The sequence below is a fragment of the Alligator sinensis genome, unplaced genomic scaffold (assembly GCF_000455745.1).
Source record: "Alligator sinensis unplaced genomic scaffold, ASM45574v1 scaffold419_1, whole genome shotgun sequence".
Classification (NCBI taxonomy): Eukaryota; Metazoa; Chordata; order Crocodylia; family Alligatoridae; genus Alligator; species Alligator sinensis.
Genome location: NW_005842360.1, coordinates 683,850 through 697,426, shown reverse-complemented (window position 1 = coordinate 697,426; position 13,577 = coordinate 683,850). Strand labels below are relative to the sequence as shown.

Sequence of the window (13,577 nt, the reverse complement as noted above, 5' to 3'; positions counted from 1 at the left end):
GTCATGGCCTGGTGGGGCCCGTACCAGCATTTCCAGGCTCACAGGCTAGAAACAGCCTCAGGGTGGCCAGGCAAAAGCCTTGGCCAGGTAGAGGCTTCTTATCTCCAGTGCCCCCTGGCTTGGGGCTGGGGGTGGGTCAGGCCAGGCTGGGGTGGGGGTTCGTTGCTTAGCAACCAGAGCCACACCTCCTGCATGGAAGCACTGGCTTGCAGAGGGGCAGCAAAGGCCTGGGGTTATGGAAGGGCTCCACGGGCCAGATGGAATTGCCTGGCAGGCTGGATGTGGCCCGTGGGCTATACTAACTTATTCTTGTGATAGGTTATTATCAGTGTATTTGTCCAATGTGAGCCCTGTGTTTTTATAATGATGCTCAGTGTTGGCTGCATTTAATCAACTTCACAGCTGGTTTCTGTTGCAGAGCACATGCTGGTTTCTGCAGCAGTTTAATGATAGACATTGTATTTAGTGAGATTTCCTTTTATGAGGTTATAAGATGAGAGACTTTTCCCCCCCATGCCAGCTGGGAGGGAACCTCATCTTGTATTTCAGTAAATTCAGTAACTACGTTTTCTTTCTCTTCTCAGCTTCCCTTTGTCCTGCTTCATCAAGCCTGCTAACAGGAGACTAGTGTTTTCTGACTGCGGTTGGGGGAAAGCCATGTCTCTGGAAATTCTAGCTGCTTAGCAGTGCTGGGAGGGCTTGGATAAATAAATAATCTTTGATTAGTTAGAGGGTGCCTCAACCTGATAAATCAAATACCAGTCTGCAAATTTAATTTGGAGAGCATGCCTCTAGACCCAACCAACAACTTAGAAGCTGAAATAGAGATTGAGTCGTGAGTTTTGTGTTCAGCTCTACCCCTGGCTCTGACTTTTGGTGTATTATTATTATTAAATATAATAAATATTTTACTTACAAAGATTTGGGAGAACACAGTGTAGATTTAGATGCCAGCAAGTCAAATTTGTTTAACTTATCAAATGTCTGTTGCATTACAAGTCATGAAACACAAGTATTTTGAAGTCCTTAAAGGGAGTTTGTTTTCTTTCTAGCATTTTAAAGGTCCTCACTTTAAGAAAAGCCCAAGGTCAAAGTATCTTGGAAGCGCTGAAAACAACCCGCCAGTGCCTAGAATCCCTTGGACAGCCACACTGTTTCTATCCATCTTGTATACTCTTCCTTTTGGAACTTTTAGCCTGCCAGAAAGACTTTACCAAGTAAGTTCTTGTCTTGATAAATCTCACCCAGTGCTGTTTATGATGCCTTTGTAAGCTTTGACTGTTTACTGGTTTTAGAGGGTTAAACCAGTCCAAATTAATGATAGCCTAGTGGATGCAGATACCAGAAAAAATGTGTATATGGTGTTGAGATCAAAATTTATGTTGCTGTGCACAATTTCCATGCCACATTTTAGAAGTTTAACTTTTCAAAGTGGGACTTGGAGATCTAGCTGTCCTGCCAATAGGGATCATGCAGCTTAGTAGCGAGTAGCTGTGGAAATGTTCCCATGTTTCTAACTGGATCACAACAGACAAAAAAATGAGACCAGAGTAGCCTTCAAGCCATTCTTCCTCTACAGCCTTCTGTCTGTTGACTCCGTTTAAATTGTTGCCTAAGTCTAGGTTGGTTCATAAAGTTAAACCTAGCTTCAGTTTCTCTTTAGTGCCCGCCAGCCTCTTGAATGTGGAGATGTGTGTCTCTATTGTCACTTTTTCCTTTCTACATGTAATGGATTAGGTGTTCTATGGTGAGGTTTGTGGTTGTAAAATTAGATGTTTTAGAGTGGTACATGGTATATCTTGTTAGTCATTTGGTTGTTCATGAATATTTATCGTCTTAGGCATATTTGGAGATGGTCCAAGCAGGGAAACTAAGTTTGTGATGTTCATGTGGCTCTAGATTTGATTGTTCTAATTTGCCTGCAATTTACTGCCCAAACTAGCCTCTTCTTAACAATGCTGTCTAAGCTCTGTTAGCTGGTTTCTCAGTGGTGGCTTTTTCTTGTGAATGCATTGGCCTTTTTGTGCTTTCTTTCACTAAAATGACCCCCTTTATGTCCTTGGTCAAACTTTGTGGTTGACCTCAATATCATTGATACCCTTGGAACAATTCTTATTAGGGATTCCAAGTGCAATGTCAGTCAGTTTTTTTAAAGCTCAGTTGAAAATCAGTTTACTTATGGTAAGTGTTTAATTTAGTATTTGCATAGTTTGTGGTATCCGTTTACTGTGTAAAATGAAGTGATGGACCCTATCTGCTAAACATACTTTTTTTGGACTTCTAGTTATTTTGGAAACTCTGAAGGCTGTGGTGCTGAGCTGCACAAAGAAATTCGACAATCCTACTATCAGCTCGTTTTATTTTTGGTCAATGCCATGAAGGAATTTAGTAACATAAATGACAGGTATGGGAGAGTGCTCACCTATGTGGTGTGGGATCTTATTTTTGTTACACTTGTCCTTATAGCTTCCTTCCTATTTGCTTCTGATATGTGGCCTTGTGTTTCAAATGAGATTACAAAATAACTTCAATATAATTTTACTCATTAGTACATAGAAAAGCACAATACTAGATCACTTTTTTGTTTATGGTGATAGTTTTTAACTGGTCAGTATACTTTAAAGTGTGTACTAATACCTGTAAATGTTCTGTAGTATATTTTGAGAAATCAAGGAAACCTTAGTATTAGCAGTCTCCCCACTCTACTGTGCACTTCTCCATTACAGTTGCATGGCGGGACAGACTTTTGGTTAGAACTATTGACATTTTTAAAGTTTTTGGATTAGGGAAATGGAGTCCTGATATGTTTAATTTAGCACAGAATAGATGTGTTAAAACATTGTAGTCATTAGTATTTTATTTTCCCAGCCTCCACTTCTCCCTAATCATACTGCTTCAGCTTTAGGATAAAGCTGTCATGGTTTCTCTTCCCAATTTGTTTAGATCATTGCTCCCTGCCTTATCCTGTGTGCAGACAACCCTCCTTCACCTTTTGGATATGAGTTGGGAACCAAATGATCTTTCCTTCTTTGTTGAAATACAGTTACCACATCTCCTCATGACCATGTCACAAGAAAACATAAGTATTCATGACAGTGTGATTAGGTAAGCAGACTAATGTTTTATATAGAACTTGGTTTTGATATTATTTCTGGCAAGGGTCAATTCTGAACTCTGTTGGAACAGGCAGGGAGGAAAAACAGTAATGACAAAGGAGGTAGAATTTTGTAAAGCACCCAAGTGGCAGTCACTTAAGTACTCTGGCAATTTGGCCAAAGTGTAATAAGGCAATAGCATTTGCACTAGCAGAAGTCTGAGCAACATGGCACTGGTGGCAAGTAACCCAAAGACAGTTGGCATCTTGTTCTTCATTCATGAGTGTTGGCTCTGCATATCAAAGCATGCTTATCTCAGCACTCTTTTGCACTTTCCAGTTTGCTTTAGAGGGAAAATAGACTCTAGGCAAACTAAGGTTAGCAGATTTAACCCAGAGTTCTGCAAATCTAGAATTTCCCTGGGGATCTTGCATGAATGTTAATTAAATATATTTTTTGTAAAAGAAGTCCCTGGAATATTGTGGTGTTATCCAAGTGAAATATAAATATCGGGAACTTGTTCCCTCAGCATGTTATAAGTTTGGATTTTTGTTTTTAAAATAAACTACCCTAGCCTACATTGTTATGAAGTCTGATTGCATTCAAACTAAATTTTAAGCTTGGTTTTTTGGGCTTTTCTTTGTTTCTTTTTTTTAAGTCAGTGGAGTGAAGAAGATGAAATTACAGACTACAAGCAAAACTGTGAGTGGATGGATGAATGTCAGGATATAATGTTTGAGACCTGGTATGAAAAGATAGCCCAAGCAGACCCTGAGAAGCAGAGAAAGGTGACTTCATGTTTTGCTTACTTCATTCTTTCAAGCTCCCTTTTTTAAATCTAAAGAAGATGTTAAATAATAGGGCTGTGCAAAGCTTCAGTCCTCAATTCTATTCGGTGGAGATTTGGCCCGATTCAGAGGCTGAATCTCCAAATCCGAATCAAATGGAGACCCTTTAATCTCTCCAAATTGAATCGGAACCCTCCAAATTGATTCCGAAAGATTCGATGATTCAGACATAGGCACAGCTTTAAATGTTTTTTCTACATACCTCAAGATACCAGGAGGCTTGTGAATGCTGACATGTTGGGGCGGATGGAGCATCCCACAGCGCACTTGACAGCAGACCCGGAAGTGGACCAGAAGCACTTCCGGTCCACTGGAGAATGCACTGGAGGGCCCCCCTGCACCCTCCTGGCCCGGCAACTGGTGCTTCCTGGGTCTGGGGGAGGGGCACTCTGAGTCCTGCTACACTGATCACCGAGCTGGGGGGGATGCAAGGGACCCCCCTGTGCGCTCGGTGGCAGACCCAGAAGTGGACCAGAAGTACTTTTAGTCCACTTCCGGGTTCACTGCCAAGCATGGCGGGGGTGGGCCCATGCCCCTGTGGGATGCTCCATCCGCCCCACCATTGCAGCATTCACGAGCCATGCCTGGTACTTTGAGGTATGTAGAAAAAGCATTTAAAGCTGTGTCCATGGCCGAATCGCTGATTCTCTGAATCATCATCGAATCTTCAGATTCGGATTCAGCCGAATTGAATCGGGGACAATGATCCAAATTGATGAATTGAATCACTGTCCCTGATTCAGCCGAATTCGAATCGAATATGGCCTGTTTTGCACACCCCTATTAAATAAGAAACTTTCAAAGACACAAAAGGGGGAAGTACCTATCTCTCGTTGGCTTTCTATTAAATGGTTGGGCTATTGAAATGTACCTTAGGATGGGGCTGTCTTGCTCTGTTTTCTTTCTGCGGGGTGGGGAACTATTCTGCTTTCTCAGAACTAAGAAAGATTATGAAAGTAAATGGTGTCCCTTTACTGTTCTAGATGCACATGTTTGTTGCTCGTTACTGTGACCTGTTGAATGTAGACATATCCTGTGACGGTTGTGATGAGATTGCACCATGGCATCGCTACCGCTGTCTACAGTGTAATGACATGGATCTGTGTAAAACTTGTTTCCTAGGTAAGGATCTTGTCAGAAAATATGCCCAGAGTTTAAACTTTTTTTTTTCCCCAGATTTGTATAGAACAATGGTGTTCAACCAGAAAAAGCCCCTTGAAAATACAGCATCACAGTAAGAGGATATATCATCTCACTGTACTCCAACTTGCAAACCTCAGTTCAACTGTAGAGAACTAAGACCACTCTCTTTTTAAATCAAACATGATTCACAAGATAGACCCAAAGGCCGGGTCCAGAGCCTTTGCAGCAGCACAGATATTAATGGCACAAATTTGTGCTGCAGTGCATACCCCTGCCTGTCTGCTTTGCAGTGGGACACATTTCCCACTGCTTCATGTGCTGCAGGGTGGTGGGGTGGGGCTGGCTGGGGCACAAGGTGCCTTGGCATGGGTTAGCTGACACGGCTGCCTGCTCTCCTGTCTCCACACGCTGTGGAGCCCCCATGTTGAGGCACCCTGCTCCCCAGCCAGCTGCTTCCTGGCTAGTTGGGGCGCATGGTGCCTCGAGACAGGAGAGCAAGCAGCCCTGGGCTAGCTGCTTCTGTTTCAAGGCACACTGTGCTGGGGTTCAGTGTGCTTCAGTGCAGGGACTCTACATGCCTTAGCGCAGGGGCTCTGCAGCGGAGCCCCTGTGCTGAGGCACAAAGTTACAGGGAAGCAACCAGCCCAGAGCTGCCTGCTCCCCCATCTTGTGGCACCCTGCATCCCAGCCGGTCAAGGAGTTGACTGGCTGGGATGCAGGGTACCTCGGCATGGGGGCTCCACAGCGCATGGAGACAGGAGAGGGCTACTTGCTCCCCCATCTCTGCATTTGTCCTGGCACCCTCCACTTTGGCATGGTTTGCTTTGCGTTTTCCCCAGGTTTTTTTTTTTTTTTTGCTACTGGGAAATCCTGGTAGCAAATTTTGCCCTGGCACTGCAAATTAGCAGCACTGCACACTAATTAACATGCAACTTGTGTGGTTTGTAGCACTGCAAGGACGTTTGCAGCACCACAGATTACAGGTGCCTGCACATCTGGATTCAGCCAAAGATTTCAAGTAGAAATCCATAGTTGTAGTCTTTCTGAATTATTTGCAATAGAAAAACTGCTCTATTTTTCTGTAGGCAAAAAAGAGTGAAAACTAAGAGCTGATATTTTCCAAGGGCTGTTTTGGGTCTATCCAGGGGTGCCTTGAATCTTAAAAAGGTTGAGAACCACTGGTATAGAAGTTGAGAAAGGAAAAGATTTTTCTTCTTCAGAGGAAGGTTTTTCAAAATTTTTAGAATAAGAAGATGTAGACACCGCACAGGTCTTTTTTTAAATTGAATTTTTTTTTTTAATTCTTCATAGGTGGAGTTAAACCTGAAGGTCATGAAGATGACCATGAAATGGTTAATATGGAGTATGCCTGCGATCACTGTCAAGGTGTTATTATTGGTCGTCGGATGAACTGCAACGTTTGTGATGACTTTGATCTTTGTTATGGATGTTATTCTGCCAAAAAGTACTCTGACAGGTATTACTGTATTACTGTGTGATCCCATACTCCCACCTTGCTTTAAAAAAAAGCAGTAATTTCACTCCAGTGTCTGCCTGACATGAGATTACCAAATTGCCATCATTAGAGGAAAGTTAGTAAATGTTAAACCCTTTCACCAAAAACTCATCCAGCAAAAGTTGCTATAATTCTGAATCCTCGCCCAGACTCCAAAGGAAATTAGTTGCAGGCTTTTTCCAACTTGTAGCTATAGAAGTTGTTCATTGCTCAGAAGTGTTTAAAATTTTGGTAAGTAGTAGTAGGTGAATAGAAAAGAAGCACTTTCTGCATACTGATGCTTTCTTTTTCCTTACTGGCACTAATCCTTGATTGATACCAAAGGTCTTCACATAAACTTGATTTCTAGAACTCCAGTTCTAGGGAGATAGGATGTTCGTGAGCAAGTATGAATTCAGAGTTCTTTTGTTGCAACAGGAGCTCTGAAAATCACACTACTTGAGCTGTTTGGAATTTTGAAGCATGCTTTCTTTTTTATTTTGCCGCCTTTTCTCACATACATTAATCCCTTATTACTTGTTTATCCAAGAAAACTATTAAACTTTTCAACTGTTAATACTTTCTTTCAGTCACCTGCCCACTCACAGCATCACAGTGTACCCGATGGTAACCATTCGAATCAGTGATCGACAAAGGCTTATCCAGCCTTACATCCACAACTATTCGTGGCTGCTGTTTGCTTCTTTGACGCTCTACAGTGCAGACCTGGCCAGTGGGGAAGAAGTAGAAGGAGAAAAACTTGAGTCACAAGTCCTCAGTCATGCCAGAGATCTGCAGCATCAGTGCATACAACTCATTGGAGACTGCCTAATGAAAGCCCAGCATGGAAAAGGTGACTCAGACCTTCCAGAATTAAAGCAAATAGTTTCTTGCTGGTTCCCTCTACAAAGTCTCTGATTAGTCACTTTGCAGTTTTCCAGGAAAGGGAAGCACTGGGTACAATTACGTGCGCGCTTTACTGTGAAGCTGACTAATTATCTCAGCAGTAAAGTGTCACCATCTACATGTATTATTAGCATGCAGTAAATCAATTAACTATGCTGTAGGATAGTACTGTCCACAACAAGTACTATCCTACAGCATAGTAGATACATGCTTTGAAATGTGCATATAAATGGTGATGCGGGCTGGCTGGGGCATGAGGTTGCTACAATGCGGTGGCTGCCTGCCAGCTGGCCCCACGCTGTAACGCCCTCATGCCCTAGCCAGCCTCTCCGCCGCACACTGAACTGAGGTGGAGCAGCCCTGAGCCCCCTGCTCACTCAATGTGCTACAGTCCTGGATGCACATGTAAACACCGTGCCTGGGAGAAATAAACTGGTGCGATCTGTGCTGGAGTTTTTGCTACATGCTAACTGCATGTGTAGATGCACCCACTATGTAGTATCTGAGGGCATTTGGCTAAGACTTATAGTTATTGTATAAATGTCTGATATCTCCATGGACAGTGTCCTTATTGCCCATGGAGCATGAAACAGAGGAGTAGGTTTTTTCAGACAATCTGTGCATGGAAACACTGGAGACAATGCGCAGAAATCTCAGTTGTTAACTATCCCTGTCATATTCTAGCAAGAGAAGAGAGTATGGCTGCTGATATAGATTTGCTTATTTTGTGCATGGGAATAGTGAAAGAAGAGAAAAAAAGTGAAGTGTATTTTGCCCTCCATTCACTATCAGTGAAATTGTTTTAAACCTATTCTTGATGTGAAATATGTTGCTGCAGGAAAAGTTCCATTGATTTGAATAAAACTTCATAAAAATAAGTTTCTGATCTGTGCAACATATGGTGACAGAGCAGATCACTGTATATAGTATATATGAAAGTTAAAGATTATATTTAAAACTAACATTGGGGTTTCTAGCTGCTGGCCAGCATATTGCTGAAGATTGTTACCAGAAAATAAATGTCACAAATCTATACCAGTTTCCACCATTCTGTGTTAATTGACTAATGCAGGATTTTGCTGCATAAATGTTTAAGCAATCTATAAGATTAAAAGTAAGTTAGACATTTAAATCTTTTGCCTCTCATAGTGTCATGATGCTTGTTTTTCATTTTAATTGTGATTTTTACCTTGATTGTATCTTTTCAATATGTTACCCTTTGTTCTCTGTTACGTTAGCTAATTTAAACTATGTAATTACCTGAAAACAATAGGACACATTTTCAGGCCCAGTTTAGTTTACTGTTGAGACTTGAGAAATGTTTTTTGTTAGTTCATTATTTGTACCCTTCTGTTCTATTTTTTGTCTGAGAGGCCCTATGTTTTGGCATCAAGTCTCTAAATAGCTCTTATAATCTTTTTTTTTCCCCTCTCCCACAGGTTTGAAAAATTTAGCTCTCCTCTGCATGTTGCCAGAAGGTGAATCTTTCTCCAAAAATGAGACCACTTCCATGAATGGTGCTAAGGAGGGACATAGTGATGAGAAAGCAGTCAAGGGAACTGATAAGAGGCCAAGAAGAAGCTCTCTTACATATCACAGTGTAAGTCTAAATTCTTTAGGAATCTCTCAGTTGCCCATAAATATGTCATTTCTACTACAGGAGTATAGGGTGCAGTAATACATGATGTCATTAGAGGGTCAAATGTTCAATTGATGGTTAAAGATTTTACTTTAACTGGATCTGCTTATTAAAAGCAAATCCTGAAGGTAAATCTTGTCCCCCATCCCGAACTGTGCGGGAGAAAATAAAATAATTCCTCTTTATGGGCTCCATTGTTGTGTCTCTGGGATGCAAGGAATAGTGTCTTTCCCAACCTTACATATCAGGGGTACGTTGATTTTGTGAACTGAATAGTTTTACATGTAAGGACACTTGATGTTTGGGTAAACATTATGTGCAAAATGGAAGATGAGAAATTTCCACTCTATGGAAATTACGGCTCTTATAATAATTTATCATTGAAAGTTTCTGATGATGTAAAGTATTGTTTTCACCAGCTGAAAACCACTGGAATATGATGCATTACATTGTAGTCTAATCTCTTAGTGTATTTGTTTTATTTCTAGGGGAAAGGTGATCATTGTAATGAAATGCAACCTCCTATAGATGAGCAAGGAGGTGAAAGAAATCTTAATGCTGCCTTAGCAAAGAAAGCTGTTCTGAGACCGGATTCAAGCTTGTCTGCAGATAACATATCTTCAGTACTTCCAGGTAAAAGATTATTTCCCATTTCTCCCAACATAGAAATAGCCCCCACACACAGATATTGCAGTTGTATTTGTACAACCATTCTTTTGCATATTTGTAAATAGAGTCAATTCAAGTGGAGAGTCTTTTGCATCAAGACCTGCTAATTTTGCTGCTTTGGAATAACTGCCCCAAGATTTGAAAGACTCCCTTAATTTTAGTAAGTCCTTCTGCTTCGGGAGAATTTCAGTGTAATTTCTAATGCAAAGTGAATGCTCTTGTTTGCAGGGCAAATTTCTGCTGGCATTTCAAACACTTTTTTTCTCCTTATGACTGAAGCAAGTATTTTAAATATCATTGGCACCTTCCTGCTATTAATTTGCAGAGATCATCTAAATCAGGAGTGTCAGACATATGGCCTGTGGGCTGGATCTAGCTCGTGGAGCCCCATCATCTGTCCCCCAGAGCAGCTCCTGGGTCTAATCAGACCTACGTGGAGCATGGCATGTGTCTGTGGTGCAGGGCCGGTCCACAGACTGATTCTAGCCCATGGTCCAACCCATTCCCTTTCCCCTTCTTCGGTATACCTGATCTGGCAACAGCTCCAGTTGGTCTGGGACCTGCGTTGCTTGTGACCAAATCCCAGAGTGGTTGGGGTGGACACCACGTGCGGTGCAGTCCAGCCAAAGCAGATGTCCCATCCAGACTGTGCTGTATGCAGCACCCACTCTGGTATGTGTGCCAAACATGGCATCTGCTCCAGCCAGGACAGGGACTGCACTGCACATGCAGTGTGGGTCCTAGATTGCCTGAAAGTGAGCTGCATGCAGCACACTCTGGTCAGGGAGGCTACCGCATGCAGCACAGCTGCCACTCCAACTGGACTGTGCTGCATGTGGTGATCATTCCGGCCATTCAGGTCCACACTGCACACAGCCTGGGTCTCAAACCGGCTGGAGCAGCCACTGAATCCAGTATGCTGAGAGAGGGGGAGGGGATCTATGGGCTTGAAGCTGGTCTGCAGACTGGCTCCATCTGACTCAACAGGCTGGGAGAGTTTGACACCCCATTTAAATCTTTTCCTCCATGTTTCTTTTGCGTGTTCCTTCTGAGATTTTCTGGTATTTAAAGTCAGCTCCTTCCAACGTATTTCCCTCTGAAATTAAAAGTGGTATGACTTTGTCTGTCTTTAAATGGTTACCTTACAGTTAAAGGCTTTTTATAGAGACATCTTTTAAAATGTGCAATCTACAAAGCATTGCTTGAATTTTGATAATATTGTAATCGTTGTAATGTGACACAGAGCACACTTGCACAGTAAACTTTAGTTTTGCATAATTTTAAGAGCACCGTTTATGTTCTATGCTTTTATCCTTTAATATTTATGTTTTGTTTTGTTTTTGAAAAACAGATGAGAATTCAGAAGATCCATCCCAAAAGCTGGCAGAGAAGGCTTTAACACCTAGCCACGAACAAGTCTTTGCTGAATGCTCTCAGAAGAGGATTCTAGGATTGCTGGCAGCTATGCTACCCCCCTTTAAATCTGTAAGAGAGAAGTACTAAAAGCTCCAACAAACTAGCAAAATTTGTCACAAAGCAGATAAGAGCATGAGAAGTCATAGATAAAATGAATCACATGGGGGGAATGAAAGTCTGGGAATATAGGCATGGAAGATCTACTTCAATTCCTGTTTGTGTGGCTTTTGTGTCAGAATATTAATTTAAGAAAATATGGTGACGTGTCTTAACTCTGAGACATCCTTCTCAAGTAAAACTTGGTTTGCATTTGTTATAGCACCTAAATAAACTTGGTGTTTGACACTGTCCTGGTTTATACACCAGATTTTATCGCAAAGGAAATTTCCCATCTTTTTCCCCTCATCCTATGCTATGAGAAATGTAGTATTTTTATTATAAGTACTGAAATAACAGACGGCAGCTTTACAAGGCTACAGAACCTCTGCCACTTGACATCTTTCAAAGTCTGCAGGTGTATATTCTTGCAGCTTTACTTGCCTCAGTTGATTTGCACTTATAAGTAAGTTTTTCTCTATGTAGTTCGTTTACTGTAGTCTTCTCCTCTTCTCACCCCCTCCCCACCCACACCTAAACTGAAGCACTAAACTTTTTTTTCCTTACCTATGCTTATTGTGACTTCTAAAGGCTTCGGACGTCTCATATCAAATGCTGTTTTCTCCTTAGCACTGCCCAAGAAGTGACTTTTCTTGTTATTTCCATGCCACCTTGTACTTGCTGAAAAGATCCAAATTATTTTCTTAACTTTTCCTGTGCTTAAATATAGTTTTCCACTCCCCAACCTTGCCATGAAAATATTATTTATTTAAATAGATGTTAAGGCAAGAAAATGTCAGCCCCAAACTTGGAAGTTGATGAAAGTTGTAACTGATTGAAAATGGGGGTGAGAATAGGTTGTGTATAACCTTTCACTATATATGTTTCTGTGTCTCCTACTTCAATGGGAATTTTTTTTTTTAAGGGCTCTACAATGTCCTTGATTAACTTGGACCAGATCCTCCCACTGATGTTTCAGGTTGTAATCTCCAATGCTGGCCACTTAAATGAAACCTATCATTTAACTCTGGGGCTTCTGGGCCAGTTAATTCTGAGACTTATGCCTGCAGAGGTCGATGCTGCAGTGACAAAGGTCCTTTCAGCCAAACACAGCCTGTTTGCTGCAGGAGACGGGTGTACAGTGCTGGAAGGGTGGAAGACAACTCATCTTCTCTTCAGTCTGGGAGCAGTGTGCTTGGACAGGTACTTTCTAGTTCTATCCAAATACTATCTTTATTGATTTTAAACAATCTGCATGATAAGGAGATGTGTTTAATACAAGGAAGCTAGCTAATTCTGCAGCCTGATCCTGAAATTCTGGACTCCCATAAGTCTCATAGAATTTAGTATGTATTAGGGTTGATGGGTAATTTTGCTGGCCTAATATACTCAGGTTTACTGTTGTGAAAGTCAAAGGTTTGGGCTCTTTAAAAGATTTACCTTACTTTAAATTCCAACATGTCCTGTAGTTCAGGAAGAGGTGGCTCACATAAGGGTGTCAAGAAAGAACTGGCTTGGGAATGGAAAGTCTGGGAGTAGAACAGAGGGGACTGTTTGTCAAAGAGCCCAGGAACATACAAGGCTTGTGTGTAGGAAAGAGATAGCAACATTGCATTGGTGATAGGAATGAAACTGGGATACCCGTCTCATTTCCAACACCTTGAAGTAGAATAGTTGAACAAAAAAGAGTTAATACCACACTTGTTAAATATACCATTGTTTTATTCCTCATTGTTTTTAAGAGGGGGTGAAGCTTTGTACAAGTCACTAAACCAAGTAGAAAAGCATGCAGACTTATAAAGACAAAATACAGATTTGTAAATCAAAAAGGTGCACAATCCTTGGTATCATGTGAAGTTACTTTGGATCATGCTATAACAAAATATGGCTTAAATTTGCTAATGGTTTAATAAGACCGATCTTTTAAGCTTGTCTTACTCAAATGTAAGAAGTGAAGAAAGGGAAGAAAACTCAGTTTTAAAATTAAATTAAAAATTCAAGGTGATGTATCTCAATGTTATTGATGATTTGAGGCCATAGACCCCTTTTGAGACAGCAGAACACTGTGATCTTAACGTTTTAATGTGGGATGGAATGAAGAGAATTCATGTCTGTTGAAGTCAGAGCCTCAAGTGGTTAAATGGAAAAACATCCCATACCAGGAGTGCGATAGCTTTAAACAAGTGGAAGTAATATAATCATTATTTCATGTTGTAAATGAGAACGCTTGCCAAACAGTCTGTAGTCAAACCACCTAACACAGTTCAACT

The 13,577-nt window shown here is 41.3% G+C and overlaps 1 protein-coding gene across 1 annotated transcript in view; it reads left to right on the top strand.

Annotated features, from left to right (window-relative positions):
* The window catches only part of ZZEF1 (zinc finger ZZ-type and EF-hand domain containing 1), a gene marked incomplete at its 5' end in the record, with an annotated part of 88,890 nt that overhangs the window by 55,200 nt on the left and 20,113 nt on the right, over window positions 1–13,577 (top strand). Inside the window, 11 exons of the mRNA XM_025210626.1 lie at window positions 1,053–1,217; window positions 2,285–2,404; window positions 2,944–3,105; window positions 3,754–3,883; window positions 4,927–5,065; window positions 6,398–6,563; window positions 7,172–7,434; window positions 8,927–9,087; window positions 9,615–9,759; window positions 11,147–11,280; window positions 12,233–12,512. Coding sequence (XP_025066411.1) covers window positions 1,053–1,217; window positions 2,285–2,404; window positions 2,944–3,105; window positions 3,754–3,883; window positions 4,927–5,065; window positions 6,398–6,563; window positions 7,172–7,434; window positions 8,927–9,087; window positions 9,615–9,759; window positions 11,147–11,280; window positions 12,233–12,512 — 1,865 coding nt within the window. The remainder of the gene's footprint in view (window positions 1–1,052; window positions 1,218–2,284; window positions 2,405–2,943; window positions 3,106–3,753; window positions 3,884–4,926; window positions 5,066–6,397; window positions 6,564–7,171; window positions 7,435–8,926; window positions 9,088–9,614; window positions 9,760–11,146; window positions 11,281–12,232; window positions 12,513–13,577) is intronic.